The sequence below is a fragment of the Bubalus kerabau genome, chromosome 2, assembly GCF_029407905.1.
Source record: "Bubalus kerabau isolate K-KA32 ecotype Philippines breed swamp buffalo chromosome 2, PCC_UOA_SB_1v2, whole genome shotgun sequence".
Taxonomy (NCBI): domain Eukaryota; kingdom Metazoa; phylum Chordata; class Mammalia; order Artiodactyla; family Bovidae; genus Bubalus; species Bubalus kerabau.
In genome coordinates this window covers 183,267,529-183,285,081 of record NC_073625.1, presented here as the reverse complement: position 1 = coordinate 183,285,081, position 17,553 = coordinate 183,267,529, and the positions used below count along the sequence as shown (strand labels likewise).

Sequence of the window (17,553 nt, the reverse complement as noted above, 5' to 3'; positions counted from 1 at the left end):
TAGAAAAAATTTTTTCTTTCACACATAACTGTAAGTTGTATTTATCATGCTGTGTATTACATTCCTAGTTATCTATCTTATAACTGGAAGTTTATAACTTTTGATTACCACCAATTCCCTCTCCCTCCCCTCCAGGAAGAATCACCTTTTAACGTTTTAATGGATAATGGGTTCCTATGTTCTTACTTTATGATATTCAAAGAATTTTAAAAGGTCATTAGAAGAGCATAAATTGAACCTTATTTTTTTCCTGTTATAAGTTGGGAAGATACATAAAGTATTAAGAAAAAATCATCAGGAGTCTTACTACTAAAGATATGTAATATTAAGATGTTAGTTTATTATATGATACAATCTTATTTTCTAGATATGATTGTTCTAGTTTTTATAAATATAGTTATAATCATAGTGGACAGAATTTTATAGGCTTTCTCACCTTCTGTTTTGAAAAAGCTAATTACTCTTCCCCAAGTATCATTTCAAATGAGTGTGTTCAGAAATAGGGATTAGTATTGTTCAGAATCATTCTACAGGATAAAACATTTACAGATGTTAGTACAAGTTTTTAAAGCGAGAAAACGCTCTCATTAGATATACTTTAAATTTGAAAAATCTGCAAACAGAAAATGGTTATGGCTTTCCTTGCCACACACAATGTTGACAAATCTTTCCTTTAAAACTATAGACTGCTTTTTCTAAATTTATCACAAAGCATTTTACTGAAAATTCTTTGTAAATATTTTAGTAGCTGCATGAGATGAGGTTCAGCAGATGTATCATGATCCAACTTGTAACACCTCTTCTGTGCTTCCCTGGATTGCTCACATTTAGGAACGAAAGAACAAGGCTACTTGGTTTCCTCTGCCACTTGACTCTCCTTTGAATAAATCAGGTAGGCTGATAGGCAAGCTGGGGTCTACACCAAGTCCCCACTGGGGAAAAAAAAGTGGAGAACTCTTCTCTGGAGTATTAACCATCATTTGAAGCTCTGGTTTTTTGGAAACAGATCATCTGCTTTTTTAGAGTACTCTGGCAGCCTTTTGTATGGAGCAATCACTGCTGCTACCCAGGAGTGTTAGAAACCAGCCCAAGCAGCCCACAAATTACAGGTTTATTCTTCAATCAAATATCTTGATTTCTCTTCCTCTTCTCATTCTTGCTCTTCATAACAGGCAATCATAAGGGGTCCATTGTAAAAAGAAAAAAATTGGTTACCACCTGTATTAAAGACTGCTCTCACTTTGAAATTCTCTTGAAACGTGGCTTTCTGTTAAGGTTTAGTCTTTGGTATGATCATTCTGCTTTCCAAATCCAATTTCCATTCTCTTTTCAAAACCTTTAGTCCTCTGATGTGTACTTCCCCTATTTTTGTGCTTTTAAAAATACAGTTAAAAAAATTTATTGTTAATTCAAGGGGATTTTATTTGTCCAAGATTTCAGTCTGCCATCTTCAACTCAAAGTGTTGTATTTTCTTTTTAATACCTCAAACTTCAGAATTTTATTTTATTTTTAAAAATTTTAATTTTACAGGGAGTAGAGTTGATTTACAATGTTGTGTTAGTTTCAAATTTAAAGCAAAATGATTCAGTTATGCTGCTGCTAAGTCACTTCAGTCGTGTCTGACTCTGTGTGACCCCATAAACGTCAGCCCACCAGGCTCTCCTGCCCCTGGGATTCTCCAGGCAAGAACACTGGAGTGGGTTGCCATTTCCTTCTCCAATGCATGAAAGTGAAAAGTGAAAGTGAAGTCGCTCAGTCATGTCCGACCCTCAGCGACCCCATGGACTGCAGCCAACCAGGCTCCTCCATCCATGGGATTTGCCAGGCAAGAGTACTGGAGTGGGGTGCCATTGCCTTCTCCAATTCAGTTATACAATACATATTCTTTTTCAGTCCCATGTTGGTTATTAGAGTAGAGTTCCCTATGCTATATAGTAGGTCCTTGTTGATTATCTATTTTATAGATAGTAATATATATATGTTAATCCCAAACTCCTAATTTATCCCTCTCCTTCACCTTTCCCCTTTGGTAAACATGTTTGTTTTCTAAGTCTGTGAATCCGTTTCTGTTTTATAAATAAGTTCATAAGTTCATTTGCGTCATATTTTCAGATTCAACATATTAGTGATATCATATGACATTTGTCTTTCTGTCTGACTTCTTTCAGTTAGCATGATAATCTCTGGGTCCATCCAGGTTGTTGCAAATGGCATTATTTCATTCTTTTTTATGGCATAGTAATATTCCACATTCAAGGTCAGGAGGGGCAGTGGTGAGGAGATACCCTCGTCCAAGGTAAGGAGCAGCGGCTGCACTTAGCTGGAGCAGCCGTGAAAAGATACCCCATGTCCAAGGTAAGAGAAACCCAAGTAAGACGGTAGATGCTGCAAGAGGGCATCAGAGGACAGACACACTGAAACCATAATAACAGAAAACTAGTCAAACTAATCACACTAGGAACACAACCTTGTCTAACTCAATGAAACTAAGCCATGCCATGTGGGGCCACCCAAGACGGGCAGGTCATGGTGGAGAAGTCTGACAGAATGTGGTCCACTGGAGAAGGGAATGGCAAACCACTTCAGTATTCTTGCCTTGAGAAACCCATGAACAGTATGAAAAGGCAAAATGATAGGATACTGAAAGAGGAACTTCAGGTCGGTAGGTGCCCAATATGCTACCGGAGATCAGTGGAGAAATAACTCCAAAAAGAATGAAGGGATGGAGCCAAAGCAAAAACAATACCCAGTTGTGGATGGAACTAGTGACAGAAGAAGGTCCAATGCTGTAAAGAGCAATATTGCATAGGAACCTGGAATGTAAGGTCCATGAATCAAGGCAAATTGGAAGTGTTCAAATAGGAGATGGCAGGAGTGAACGTTGACATTCTAGGAATCAGCGAACTAAAATGGACTGGAATGGGTGAATTTAACTCAGATGACCACTATATCTACTACTGCGGGCAAGAATCCCTTAGAAGAAATGGAGTAGCCATCATGGTCAACAAAAGAGTCCAAAATGCAGTATTTGGATGCAATCTCAAAAATGACAGAATGATCTCTGTTCGTTTCCAAGGCAAACCATTCAATATCACAGTAATCCAAGTCTATGTCCCAACCAGTAACACTGAAGAAGCTGAAGTTGAATGGTTCTATGAAGACCTACAATACCTTTTAGAAATAACACCCCAAAAAGATGTCCTTTTCATTATAGGGGACTGGAATGCAAAAGTAGGAAGTCAAGAAATACCTGGAGTGACAGGCAAATTTGGCCTTGGAATACAGAATGAAGCAGGGCAAAGGCTAATAGAGTTTTGCCAAGAGAACGCACTGGTTATAGCAAACACTCTCTTCCAACAACACAAGAGAAGACTCTACACATGGACATCATCAGATGGTCAACACTGAAATCAGATTGATTATATTCTTTGCAGCCAAAGATGGAGAAGCTCTATACAGTCAGCAAAAACAAGACTGGGAGCTGACTGTGGCTCAGATCATGAACTCCTTATTGCCAAATTCAGACTGAAATTGAAGAAAGTAGGGAAAACCACTAGACCATTCAGGTATGACCTAAATCAAATCCCTTATGATTATACAGTGAAAGTGAGAAATAGATTTAAGAGACTAGATCTGATAGATAGAGTGCCTGATGAACTATGGACTGAGGTTCATCATATTGTACAGGAGACAGGGATCAAGACCATGCCCATGGAAAAGAAATGCAAAAAAGCAAAATGGCTGTCTGGGGAGGCCTTACAAATAGCTGTGAAAAGAAGAGAAGTGAAAAGCAAAGGAAAGATATAAGCATCTGAATGCAGAGCTCCAAAGAATAGCAAGAAGAGATAAAAAAAGCCTTCTTCAGCGATCAATGAAAAGAAATCGAGGAAAACAACAGAATGGTAAAGACTAGAGATCCCTTCAAGAAAATTAGAGATACCAAGGCAACATTTCATGCAAAGATGGGCACAATAAAGGACAGAAACAGTGTGGACCTAACAGAAGCAGAAGATATTAAGAAGAAGTGGCAAGAATACACATAAAGTGAAAGTGAAGTCACCCAGAATACACAGAAGAGCTGTACAAAAAAGATCCATGGGACTTCTCTGGTAGTCCAGTGGCTAAAGCTCCATGCTCCCAATGCAGGGGGCCCAGGTTTGCTCCCTCATCAGGGAACTAGATCCCATGTGCTGCAACTAAGATCTGGCACAGTCAAATAAATAAAAATAAATTAAAAAAAAAAGATCCATGACCCAGATAATCACGATGGTGTGATCACTCACCTAGAGCCAGACATCCTGGAATGTGAAGTCAAGTGGGCCTTAGAAAGCATCACTATGAACAAAGCTAGTGGAGGTGATGGAATTCCAGTTGAACTATTCCAAATCCTGAAAGATGATGCTGTGAAAGTGCTGCACTCAATATGCCCACAAATTTGGAAAACTCAGCAGAAGCCACAGGACTGGAAAAGATCAGTTTTCATTCCAATCCCAAAGAAAGGCAATGCCAAAGAATGCTCAAACTACCACACAATTGCACTCATCTCACATGCTAGTAAAGTAATGCTCAAAATTCTCCAAGCCAGGCTTCAGCAGTACATGAACCGTGAACTTCCAGATGTTTAAGCTGGTTTTAGAAAAGGCAGAGGAACCAGAGACCAAACTGCCAACATCCACTGGATTATTGAAAAAGCAAGAGTTCCAGAAAAACACCTATTCCTGCTTTATTGACTATGCCAAAGCCTTTGACTGTGTGGATCACAATAAACTGTGGAAAATTCTGAAAGAGATGGGAATACCAGACCACCTGACCTGCCTCTTGAGAAATTTTTATGCAGGTCAGGAAGCAACAGTTAGAACTGGACATGGAACAACAGACTGGTTCCAAATAGGAAAAGGAGTATGTCAAGGCTGTATATTGTCACCCTGCTTATTTAACTTCTATGCAGAGTACATCATGAGAAACGCTGGGCTGGAAGAAGCACAATCTGGAATCAGGATTGCTGGGAGAAATATCAATAACCTCAGATATGCAGATGATACCACCCTTATGGCAGAAAGTGAAGAGGAACTAAAAAGCCTCTTGATGAAGGTGAAAGAGGAGAGTGAAAAAGTTGGCTTAAAGCTCAACATTCAGAAAACGAAGATCATGGCATCTGGTCCCATCACTTCATGGGAAATAGATGGGAAAACAGTGGAAACAGTGTCAGACTTTATTTTTTTGGGTTCCAAAATCACTGCAGATGGTGAAATTAAAAGACGCTTACTCCTTGGAAGGAAAGTTATGACCAACCTAGATAGCATATTCAAAAGCAGAGACATTACTTTGGCAACAAAGGTCCGTCTAGTCAAGGCTATGGTTTTTCCCAGTGGTCATGTATGGATGTGAGAGTTGGACTGTGAAAAAAGCTGAGCGCCGAAGAATTGATGCTTTTGAACTGTGGTGTTGGAGAAGACTCTTGAGAGTCCCTTGGACTGCAAGGAGATCCAACCAGTCCATTCTGAAGGAGATCAGCCCTGGGATTTCTTTGGAAGGAATGATGCTGAAGCTGAAACTCCAGTACTTTGGCCACCTCATGCGAAGAGTTGACTCATTGGAAAAGACTCTGATGCTGGGAGGGATCGGGGGCAGGGGGAGAAGGGGACGACAGAGGATGAGATGGCTGGATGGCATCACTGACTTGATGGACGTGAGTCTGAGTGAACTCCGGGAGTTGGTGATGGACAGGGAGGCCTGGTGTGCTGTGATTCATGGGGTCACAAAGAGTCAGACACAACTAAGCGACTGAACTGAAACTGAACATACCTATTCATACTGTAGATAAAGAAATTGGGCCTCTGAGAGATAAAGTTATTTGTCCAAGACCACCTAATTTGAGGCAAGAATGCCTTATATAGTCATAATAGTTTTTATCTTTTCTTCACAGCATTTATCATCTCTTAATGCCTTTCTTTCATGCTAAAGTATAAGCTCTGTAGGAGTACAAAGTCCTGTCTTCTTGTTCTTCCTTTTACTTTCAGTGGCTGGCTAGGTGCCTACCCCATTACTTGGTACCCAATTATTATTTGTTAACTGAATAAATGAGTGTGTCACATTACTTGTCTACTCTCAGTAAATTTACTTAACACCTTAGAACAGGAGCTTGTGAGGGGAGCAGTGGTAGTATCCATGTAGTTTTAAATGATATACAAAATTTTCTGGGTATGCCCTTTTTGTTTAACATAAAGTCTTTTTAATTTTCAAAGGGGCTCATAAAGAAATAAAAGGCTGAAAGTCATTGCCTTAGGAAAAGACCCTCAAAGTAATGTTTTACTCTATGCAAAGAAAATATCTTAACTTTACAAACAGCTAATTCCCTTTGACTTAGTTTTAATTCTACAGATTTATGTGGCATTCCCTTGGCATATTATAGAAGCTTGGAATTTTTCAGGATTAGGCTCTGTAGCAGTTCAGTGCTAAGGTGAGAAGGGGCATCTAGGTAAGGATTGACTGCAAGGAAATGATACCAGGGTACTCCTAGAAGAAGAGAGAACAGAAGTAATTCATCAATAGTCTTGAAGCACAAATACATTCTGTTTATTTATAGAACACTTACCTTTTCCACTGGGAGGATATGTTGTTTCATGAACTGCTTCACCCTAGTAAGAACCTCCTGACCTGTCTTAGTCTGTACAAACAACTGACAGGTAGTATCAGTCTGTGGAAATGCAGTGCTGAAAGATCTTTATTTAAAAAAAGATTACAAAGAAAGAAAAAAGTTACAAAGATGTCCAAAATCATCATTACAGATTTCTGAATAGAATGTGAAGTCTTCCCCCAATTCCCCATAAATATCTCTCAGAAAGAGCTTCCGTATTTTGGAGCTTTTTTTTTTTTTAACCTTTCATGGTTATGGGAAGAATGCAGAATCTCTTTATTTTGAACATTAAACTTTAGTGCTTAAAGCACTTTTTGGAGAAAACATAGCCTGGCATGACCTCAATCAATGGGAGTTTAAAAATCTTTATTGAATTCACTCATCAAAATATCTAAACAAGAAGGCAAAAAAATTGGACACAAATAGAATTAGACACTCCTAGTATCTGCCTCACAAATACAACTGCAGGATGTCATTATAAGTAAGACCTCTAAAGATCATTATGAAGAGCAGCACTGTCATTTATTATGTTACAGAGATCACAAATATTCATGTATAAGATGAAGTGTAAAATACAATGGTCCTAAGGTGATGTCAGGCTTCCCTGGTGGCTCAGGTGGTAAAGAATCTGCCTGTAATGCAGGAGCTTTGGGTTCAGTCCTTGGGTCAGGAAGTTCTCCTGGAGAAGGAAATGGCAACCCACTCCAGTATTCTTGCATGGAGAATTCCACGCACAGAGGAGCCTGGAGGGCTACAGTCCGTGGTGTCGTAAAGAGTCAGACACACAGAGCAACTAACACTTGCACTTTCAAGGTGATGTCATGGAAACTTGTGGCTTGGGCAAAATTTCCAGGGGCAGCATCATTCATGCGTTCAGTAAGTGCTATTTATCACACTTTTTTTTTTTTTCTCTAACTTTTATTTTACATTGGAGAGTAGTTGGTTTACAGTGTGTTAGTTTCAGGTATACCAAAATGATTCAATTATACATATACATATAGTTATTCTTTTTCAGATTTTTTTTCCCATAAAGCTTATGGGAATATTGAGTAGAGTTCCTTCCATTATATAGTAGGTTCTTGTTGATCATCTATTTTATATATTGTAGTGTGTATATGTTAATCTCAGTCCCCTAATTTACCCTCCCCTTGCATCACACCTGTTAGATGGAGGTATGGTTTGAAAAAGTGTATTAGATGCCTCAGAAGTGCCCCACTAATGGACATATGAATTAAAAGATGCTTAAATGTCTCAATACAGTTTCATGCAAATTTGATGGTGGAAGAGAGCAACATTTTTAAACTTAGTAAATCATAAGATATAAATCATTTTATATAATACATAATTTTAAATAGGTATATGTATGTAACAAACATTAGAAGGGAACATTTCAGAATTTTATCAATATCCTTAAAAGTTTATAATTCAACTTGGCATAAGAGAAATCTTTTAATATTAAATCGATATTTCTTTATATGTGAAGTCAACTTATTTTCAAGCATAAAAGAGATTTACTCAAAAAAAAAAAAAAAAAGAATAACCATGGTTGGCAGCAGTAATCCTTGTGTTGTAAGCAATAAAAACAATCCCTATCCTTCTGAAGCTTATGACCCTCACATACCTAATAAAGGCTCTATTTGAGTTAAACACGGAATCTATATTTTGCTTACCTTTTTGAGAGCCGCAATCCAGTTTCTGCCAGAGGTTGCACAACATTGGCATACTGAAAGCTATTCTCAGATGCATTATTTCCCAGAAGATATCTATGATAAATTCCCTATAAGTAAATTAACATAAAGTGATTAAAATTCAATGAAAACTATTCTTCAACTATCCAGTCTTCCCAGTTTTCCAGCTATGTGAATCACTAAACTTACAAAGTACTAAGATAATAAGATAAATCAGACTATCAATTCTATTAGTTTACATGCAGGAAAAATCATGCCACTCCAAATGAAAGTATTACACGCTTATCATCTGGTTAACATACTCTCATCATAACAGAATTATAGCTGGAAATCAAACCAAACTTCAAAATTACTTCAGCAGTTACCAAAGATACCAAATTGGCAAGTTATATCATCTCTAAAGATCACTGTTCTACCTTCATAGTAGAGAAAAAAAAAAAAAAAAAACTAAAGAAATCAAAATAAAATTAAAAATTATAAAACCAAAAAGAAGACAATTAAATGACTTCTAAGAATATTTTATCTCATTTTTTTGGACCTTTAATTTAGGTGAAACTATTCTCCTTTGACAGAGAAGGTGATGGCACCCCACTCCAGTACTGTTGCCTGGAAAATCCCATGGACGGAGGAGCCTGGTAGGTTGCAGTCCATGGGGTGGGGAAGAGTCCAATAAGACTTCACTTTCACTTTTCACTTTCATGCACTGGAGAAGGGAAATGGCAACCAACTCCAGTGTTCTTGCCTGGAGAATCCCAGGGATGGGGGAGCCTGGTGGGCTGCCGTCTATGGGGTCACACAGAGTTGGACACAACTGAAGTGACTTAGCAGCAGCAGCAGCATTCTCCTTTGAACAGTGTTTGTGGAATGCTCAACTTTTTTTTTTCTTACCTCACCATGTTCTGTGCTTCCAACATAATATATTCTCTGGTTCCCTTGCCCCAAACAATATCAACTGAATTTTATTAGTTTATTTCTGTATATATTTCTTTATACAATATTAACATTGTAACAGTCTTTCCATCATTTCCAATTCCACATTTCTAGTTAGTATGGATGGAGAAGGCAATGGCACCCCACTCCAGTACTCTTGCCTGGAGAATCCCATGGACGGAGGAGCCTGGTGGGCTGCAGTCCATGGGGTCGCTAAGGGTCGGACATGACTAAGAGACTTCACTTTCACTTTTCACTTTCAAGCGTTGGAGAAGGAAATGGCAACCCACTCCAGTGTTCTTGCCTGGAGAATCCCAGGGACGGGGGAGCCTGGTGGGCTGCCATCTATGGGGTTGCACAGAGTCAGACACGACTGAAGTGACTTAGCAGTAGCAGTTAGTATGGAATGTTATGATCATCTCTAAAGTTACTACTATATAGTTTATGACATAGTAGTTTATGACATATTAATTTCAATCATAAACTATGTCAAGTTTTCATTTGAAATGAAAATCCATTTTAATTTGAAAGCCTATTTGGTATCTTTTTTGTGGAAACTGACAAATACAGAAACATACCATAAACCTTATTGTGAGAAATCCATCCAAGCAACAAGTTTAATTAATATGATTAATATGATTCTAAACTACAGAATGAGATGTAACACAACAATTTCTTTGAAGATATTTCAGGTATTGGAGGACAGCATGGACTCTGAGGACAGGGAAAAATAACCATAATTTTCCTTAATCTTTTTTTTCCCATTCCTTTTGTTTCTAAAATCTCTTATTTACTTGTTCTTCTTATAAATCCTAACCCCTTGCCAGTGACGAAGCATCTTAATTTCTTAAATAAACAAAGATTCAAACTTAGGTTAATGAAGAATTAGTTTAATGAGGTAGTATAATGAAGAATGCATTTGTTTAAACTGTAAATTAAAAGAAAAACTGTACTTATGTTCAATTTTCTCTCAAAATTTGTCATATTATTAGGAAAACAGACAGTTTTGCTTATCTTCACTCAAAAACATAATTAAGAGGCTGCTGTATGCTAGGTACTGTGCTAGGCTTTGGGAAATATAATGATAATTCTTTCCTCACCATCAGCCCTGATTAATAAATGGCTTTACAATCTGAATCAGATATCACATTAGGAGTTTAGCTCTTTCTTATACTGATATTCAGGAAATAACCAATTTTCACATGCTTTTTTCTTTTTGTCATTATGTCTTTTTCTCTCCATTCCTCCATCTTTTTGGTCTGTTATACCACATTTGCTACTCAACTTTTTCCCTTGCCAAATTCCTATTCTGTAAACTCTGGATTTATATTTTATCCATGTTTGGTATTTGCCATTGTGGAAAATAAATTGATCTAAAGATATTAATATAAGGGAATTCTCTGGTCCAGTGGTTAGGATTCTGAGCTTCCACTGCCAGGGCCTGGGTTCAATCTCTGGTTAGGGAATTAAGATTCCACAAGCCAAGTGACTACATGGCCAAAAAACCAAAAAGAATGTAACACCCCCCAAAACCAAAAATATTTTCAAGAGTACATCAGTAAGTAATAGTGAAACACATATTAAAAAATTAATTACCTGTGCTATTCCAGCCATTTTAAAATATGAAAGGGCAAGAAAGAAATTCCAGTTAGGAAGATTAGAATTAATTCCCCTGCAGCGGCAATATATTGAAATCAGTTCTTCCATTGATGGTATCCCTATAAAAACAGTACATACTATAAACTTTAATAAAAATGTCAGGGTGAATAATTTTAAATGTCATATTACATATAAAATTGAATATAAAACCACTTTTCTACAAAGCAAAACATGTTCCAAGTATTTATTTCCAAAAGAATAGTATATAGAAATGATTATATTTTGTCACAAATTACTAAAAGTAGAATGGCACACTTTAAAAAAATTAATAAAGATGATTTAAAAACATTTCAAAAAACAAATAAAAGCTGTTTATCTAAGATTATAAAATTATCTTTTGTTAATTATGGAGAGAAATAAAGACAATTTTACCTTAATAGAAATTTAGGCAACATTATGTTTTCATACCTATGTTTTCTTGCAAATGATGGCTTTGATTTCCCAATGAAACAGTCCTTGGCCAAAAGTAGAACATCGAGAGATGAGCCAAGTCTGACAAAGGATGACCAATGGTTGAAAGCTCCCAATCAAGCACAGCTATAACTCGAGACTGTAATTAAAATGAAAAGATTTTAATATATTAAATCCAAAACAACTAAAATAAGGAAATAAATGAAATAGAATATATTGAAAATCATATTTTCCATCAAAAGCAAATATGAGGCTGTAGTTTGCAGTCTTTACCCACAGTGGCACAATTCACTTATCAAATAACTAATTTTAATAGCCTTGAATGAGTAAAGCCAAGTCCCTTGCTTCCATGATTGGCTCTCAGTTTTTCATTTTATTTTACATAGCCTTAACATGTCTACTAAAGAGCGGCAGCAAGAGCAGTTGAAAATATTCAACTGGAAGTTAACTATAATAAAAGAAGAAATTCTAACAATTAGCTATAATTTAAGAATCTATGCTCTAATAATGAATCTAGCAACATGACAAATATTTTACTCCTATGGCAACAGTAATTTTTTAAAGTGAGTTATTTCATGCTGCAGATACAAAAAGGCAATTGTTATAAAAGATGCTGCTTGTTTTATGAATATAAAATCAATCATCATATAGCAACATGATAAAAGAGTTGTGTAATTTGGAATCAATAACCCAGCTTTCCTCATTCTACTTTGTAACAATATATATCAAGGGAATATAGATTTTTATGTTAGGAACATTGGGCATTCAACTGAAAATACAAGCAATCTGCAGAATATGTGCACTATGATCCTATTTAAATAAAAAGGTTGCAAATGAATACTCAAAGTTGAAAGAATACATACCAAACTGATAACAATGACTATGGATACTTCAAGTTAGGTAGGAGGGATGGGATATGGGAGGAGGCACTCCACTGGAGGGTCTGTACAGGAAGAGTAACTGAATAGGATTTGTATTTTAAGGTCACTCTAGCTGCTATGTTTTGAATAGACTGGAGGAGGGCAAAGACGAGACTGCAGCAACAATTTAGCCAAGATTATCTAAGCCAGATAAAACAACAGAGTTCATTTAGGCAATGCATATTATTGTGTTTCATGCCTTTTTGTATCTTTGTATGTGTTTGCACCCCCTTACTTCAGTCATATACTTGAACACATTATTGTAGCTTTAAGGAAAAATGTGGTCTGTGGAACCACACAGACCTGAATTCAAATCCTAGCTCTACAATTTAATGAAAGAAAGTGAAACTTGTTCAGTCATGTCTGACTCTTTGTGACCCATGGACTATACATTCCGTGGAATTCTCCAGGCCAGAATACAGGAGTGAGTAGCTGTTCCCTTCTCCAGGAGATCTTCCTAACCCAGGGATTGAACCCAGGTCTCTTGCATTGCTGGTGGATTATTTACCAGCTGAGCCATGAGGGAAGCCCTCTATCATTTACTGGCTGTGTAATTCCAGATGGTTAACTCTGCAATTCTGGACTAGTTAACACTTCTGATTTTCAATTTAAGGAACCATAACATATCTGGTGTAGAGTTAGTGTCAATATGAAATAAAGGTAGGTAATATGTCCATTTTGTTTATCAGAGTCTATTTAAGTACCTAGCACACAGTAGGTGGCTAAAATGTATTTATTCAATGAATAAGTACACGGCCTGGCATATAACAGGCATTAAAAATTTTTCTATTATGACTGTGGAAAAACTGATCATTACTTCCTCCATGATTTGCCTTCATAAGACTTTTTATGGTTGTGATTATACTGAATTATCAGTTAAATTTGCTTTAAAAAAAGGATTGGATGCATTTTTGTCCATACCATTCTGTTTGTTTCTGTGCTCCTAACATCCAAAGAAAATTAGCACTTCCTCAGCACAACTGGTCTATGGGCTTCGCTGGTGGCTCAGTTGGTAAGGAGATGCTTGCAATACAGGAGACCCAGGTTCGATCCCTGGGTTGGGAAGATCTCCTGGAGAAGGAAACGACAAACCACTCCAGTATTCTTGCCTTGGAGAATGCCATGGACAGAGGAGCCTATAGTCCATGGGATGACAAGAGTCAGACATGACTGAGTGACTAAACCTAATCCAGCACAACAGAAGCTTCATTTTGTTGATAATCAGCCACAATTTTTATACTGCATGTAACTGGGTTGATTCCAAGTATACATCAACAGATGACTGGTTTAAAAAGACACAGAATATACATAAGGGAATATTACTCAACCATAAAAGAAAGCAATATTGCCATCTGTAGCAACAGGGAGAGACTTAAGCAATATTTGCTGAATACAATAAGTCAGACAGAGAAAGACAAATATTGTATGAAATAATCTACATGTGGAATCTAAAAAGTAACACAAATGAATGCATATATAAAGCATAAACAGACACAGATACAGAAGACAAACTTGGGGTTACCAAAGGAGAAAGGGTAGGGGGAGGGACAAATTTGGGATATGCAATTAACAGATACAAATTACTATATACAAAACAGATAAGCAACAGGAATATATTGTATAGCACAGAGAATTATACCCATTATCTTATAATAACCTATCAGGGATGAGTTCACCTCCTCTCATGAGCACATCAAAATAACAATGATAAGCAGAACAACCACTGATGAGAAAGACCAGAACCTACCAGAAAAGATCCTCTACAATTAAAAACAAAAGAAGGAACCACATCAGGATGAGTAGGACAGGTGGAGTTGCAATACAGTCAAGTTCCGAACCCCTAGGTGGATATCCACAAACTGGAGAATAATTCTACAACAGAGGTTCTCCCACAAGAGTATGAGATCTGAGCCCATGTTAGGCTCCCCATTCCAGGGGTCCTGTACCAGGAAGATGAACCCTCAGAGCATTTATTTGACTTTGAAGGTCAGTTCAGTTCAGTTCAATTCAGTCACTCAGTCGTGTCCGACTCTTTGCGACTCCATGAATTGCAGCACTCCAGGCCTCCCTGTCCATCACCAACTCCCGGAGTTCACTCAGACTCACGTCCATCAAGTCAGTGATGCCATCCAGCCATCTCATCCCCTCTCGTCCCCTTTTCCTCCTGCTCCCAATCCCTCCCAGCATCAGAGTCTTTTCCAATGAGTCAACTCTTTGCATGAGGTGGCCAAAGTACTGGAGTTTCAGCTTTAGCATCATTCCTTCCAAAGAACACCCAGGACTGATCTCCTTTAGGATGGACTGGTTGGATCTCCTTGCAGTCCAAGGGACTCTCAAGAGTCTTCTCCAACACCACAGTTCAAAAGCATCAATTTCGGCACTCAACTTTCTCCACAGTCCAACTCTCACATCCATACATGACCACTGGAAAAACCATAGCCTTGACTAGACGGACCTTTGTTGACAAAGTAATGTCTCTGCTTTTGAATATGTCAGTGGAGCTTACTTTTGGAAGCTACCAGAGGACTGGGGAAAATACAGACTTCACTTGTAAAGGGTGCCCACAAAATCTCACACCTTCCAGGATCTCAAAATAAAAGTCATAATTTCATAGGGACCTGGGTCAGATCTAACTGCTGGTTTTGGAGATTCTTTCAGAGAGGTAGGAGGCAATTGCAGCTCACCCTGGGCACAAAGACACCAGTGGCAACCATTCTAGGGAGCTCCTTCTACCAGGTGGACATTGGTGTTGGCACATGTCATTGTGGAATCCTCCCTCTAGTTAGCCCTAGGACCCAGCCATGCCCCAACAAACTATAGTCACCAGTCCTGGGACACCTTAGGCCATGCAACTAACTGGGCCACCCATCAGCAGACAGGCTGCCTGAAGACCCCATGAGCCTGTAGCTGCCTCTGGACACAGCCCTTACCAACAGAGGGCACAGGAACTTCCTCCACCCACCATGGGCAGGCACCACATGCAAAAAAACCACAATCCTGCAGCCTTCAGACCCAGATCATTGACCAAAAGGCCATACTCTGCCCTGAGACAAACTTAGCCCTTATTCTGCCCACTAGCAGGCCAATTCAAGCTTCTGGACACCCCAGGCTCTGTGTCAGAAACCCACCTACCACTGGCAGTAATCTGACACCAGCTCTAGAATCCCTGGATCCTGCAACTAGACTCCAAGACCTGCTCTGCCCTCCAGTAGTCCAGAAATAACCCCAGGACCATCCATGCACAAAGCCAGCAGGAAGGTTAAAAGACAAAAGTAGTAAAACCACTGATATCCACAATAAGCAGGTAAGGAATACAGAAACCATTTGGATGTAAAATATGATATAAATAACAGTATCATGAGAGAAGGAGAGTACAAATGCAGGGTGGTTAAGATGCATTTGACATTGTGGCATCAGCAACTTAAAACAACACACATACTTATACACCTATTTACCTCATGGTAACCACAAACCAAAAATCTATAATACATATACACACAAAAAGAAAAAGGAATCCAAGTATAACTCTAAAGACAGTCATCACATCACAAGAGAATAAAAGAAGAAGAAAGGAAAAAATAAAGGCTCACAAAACAACTTCAAAATAATTAACAAAATGGCAATAATAACATATATACCAATAATTCCCTTAAATGTAAATGTACTGAATGCTCCAATCAAAAGACACAGAGTAGCTTAATGGATATAAAAATAAGACCCAAAAGATGCTGCCTACAAGAGACTCACTTCAGATCTAAAGATATACACAGACTGAAAGTGAGGGGGTGGAAGTAAAAAAAAAAATAAGGTAAGGTAGCAAAAGTTATATCAGACAAAATAGACTTTAAAATAAAGACTGTTACAAGAAACAAAGAAGGATAGTATATTATGGTCAAGGGATCAATCCAAGAAAAAGATATAACTGTAAACATATGTAACAACATATGCACCCAACATAGGAACATTTAAATACATAAAGCAAATATTAACAGACATAAAGGGAGATATCAACAGTAACACAATTCTAGTGGGGGACTTTAGCATCCTACTTACATCAATGAACAGATCATCCAGACAGAAAATCAATAAGCCTAAAATGACACATTAGAGATGATGGACTTAATTGATATATACATAGAATATTCATCTGAATATTGTGCAGCAGAATATACATTCTTTACAAGTGCACATGGAACATTCTCCAGGATAGATCACATGCTGGCCACAAAACAATCCTCAGTAAATTTAAGAAAACTGAAATCATGTGAAGCATCTTTTCTGACCACAATGTTGTGAGACTAGAACTCAACTACAAAAAAAGAAAAACTACAAAAAATACAAACACATGGAGGCTAAACAATAAAGTACTAAATAATGCATCACTGAAGAAGTCAAACAGGAAATAGAAACATATCTAAAGACAAATGAAAACACGATGATTTGAAATTTATAAGATTTAGCAAAAACTGTTCTAAGAGGGAAATTTACACTTATAAAAGCTAAATCAGAAAAGAAAATCTCAAACAACCTAACTTTACACTTAAAGGAACTAGAAAAAGAAGAATAAACAAAACCCAGAGTTAGCAGGAGAAAAGAAATCATAAAGATCAGAGAAGAAATAAAATAGAGACTAAAAAATCAATAGAAAAGAATGATGAAACTAAAGGCTGGCTCTCTGAAAAGATAAGCAAAATTGATAAATCTTTAGCCAGATATATTTAGAAACAAAGGAGAGAAACCAAATCCATAAAATCAGAATTGAAACAGAAGAATTTAAAACTGATATCACAGAAATATAAAGATTCATGAGCGACCACTATGAAACTATACGCCAATAAAATGAACCACCTCAAAGAAATGGACACCTTTTTAAAAAGGTACAATCTCCCAAAACTGAACCAGGAAGAAATAGAAAATATGAACAGATCAATTACCAGTAAGCAAACTAAATCAGTAATTTTAAAACTCCTAAGAAACAAAATCTAGGACCAGATGGCTTCATGAATGAAGTCTACCAAAGTTTACAGAGAGTTAATGCTTATTCATTTTAAACTATTCCAAAAAACTGCAGAGGAAGGAACATTTCTGAACTTATCCTTTTCATCCAGAATCACCTTAACACTGAAACCAGACAAAGATACTACAAAAAAGAAAATTATAGACCATTATTGCTGATGAACATAGATGCAAAAATCCTCAACCAAATACTAGTAAATCAAGTAACTGCAGACTAAATACAACAATACGGTAAAAGGATCATGCACCATGATCAAGTGGGATTTACCCTAGGTATGCAAAGATTTTGTA

General features: G+C 37.4%; 1 protein-coding gene across 2 annotated transcripts in view; it reads right to left on the bottom strand.

Annotated features, from left to right (window-relative positions):
- The window catches only part of ACAD11 (acyl-CoA dehydrogenase family member 11), a 116,949-nt gene that overhangs the window by 51,921 nt on the left and 47,475 nt on the right, over window positions 1–17,553 (bottom strand). For both annotated transcript variants that reach the window (XM_055569681.1, XM_055569679.1), the window contains exons 6-9: window positions 11,324–11,465; window positions 10,853–10,974; window positions 8,309–8,415; window positions 6,597–6,723 (exon numbers count right to left, since the gene is read on the bottom strand). In XM_055569681.1, the coding sequence (XP_055425656.1) occupies window positions 6,597–6,723; window positions 8,309–8,415; window positions 10,853–10,974; window positions 11,324–11,465 (498 nt within the window). The remainder of the gene's footprint in view (window positions 1–6,596; window positions 6,724–8,308; window positions 8,416–10,852; window positions 10,975–11,323; window positions 11,466–17,553) is intronic.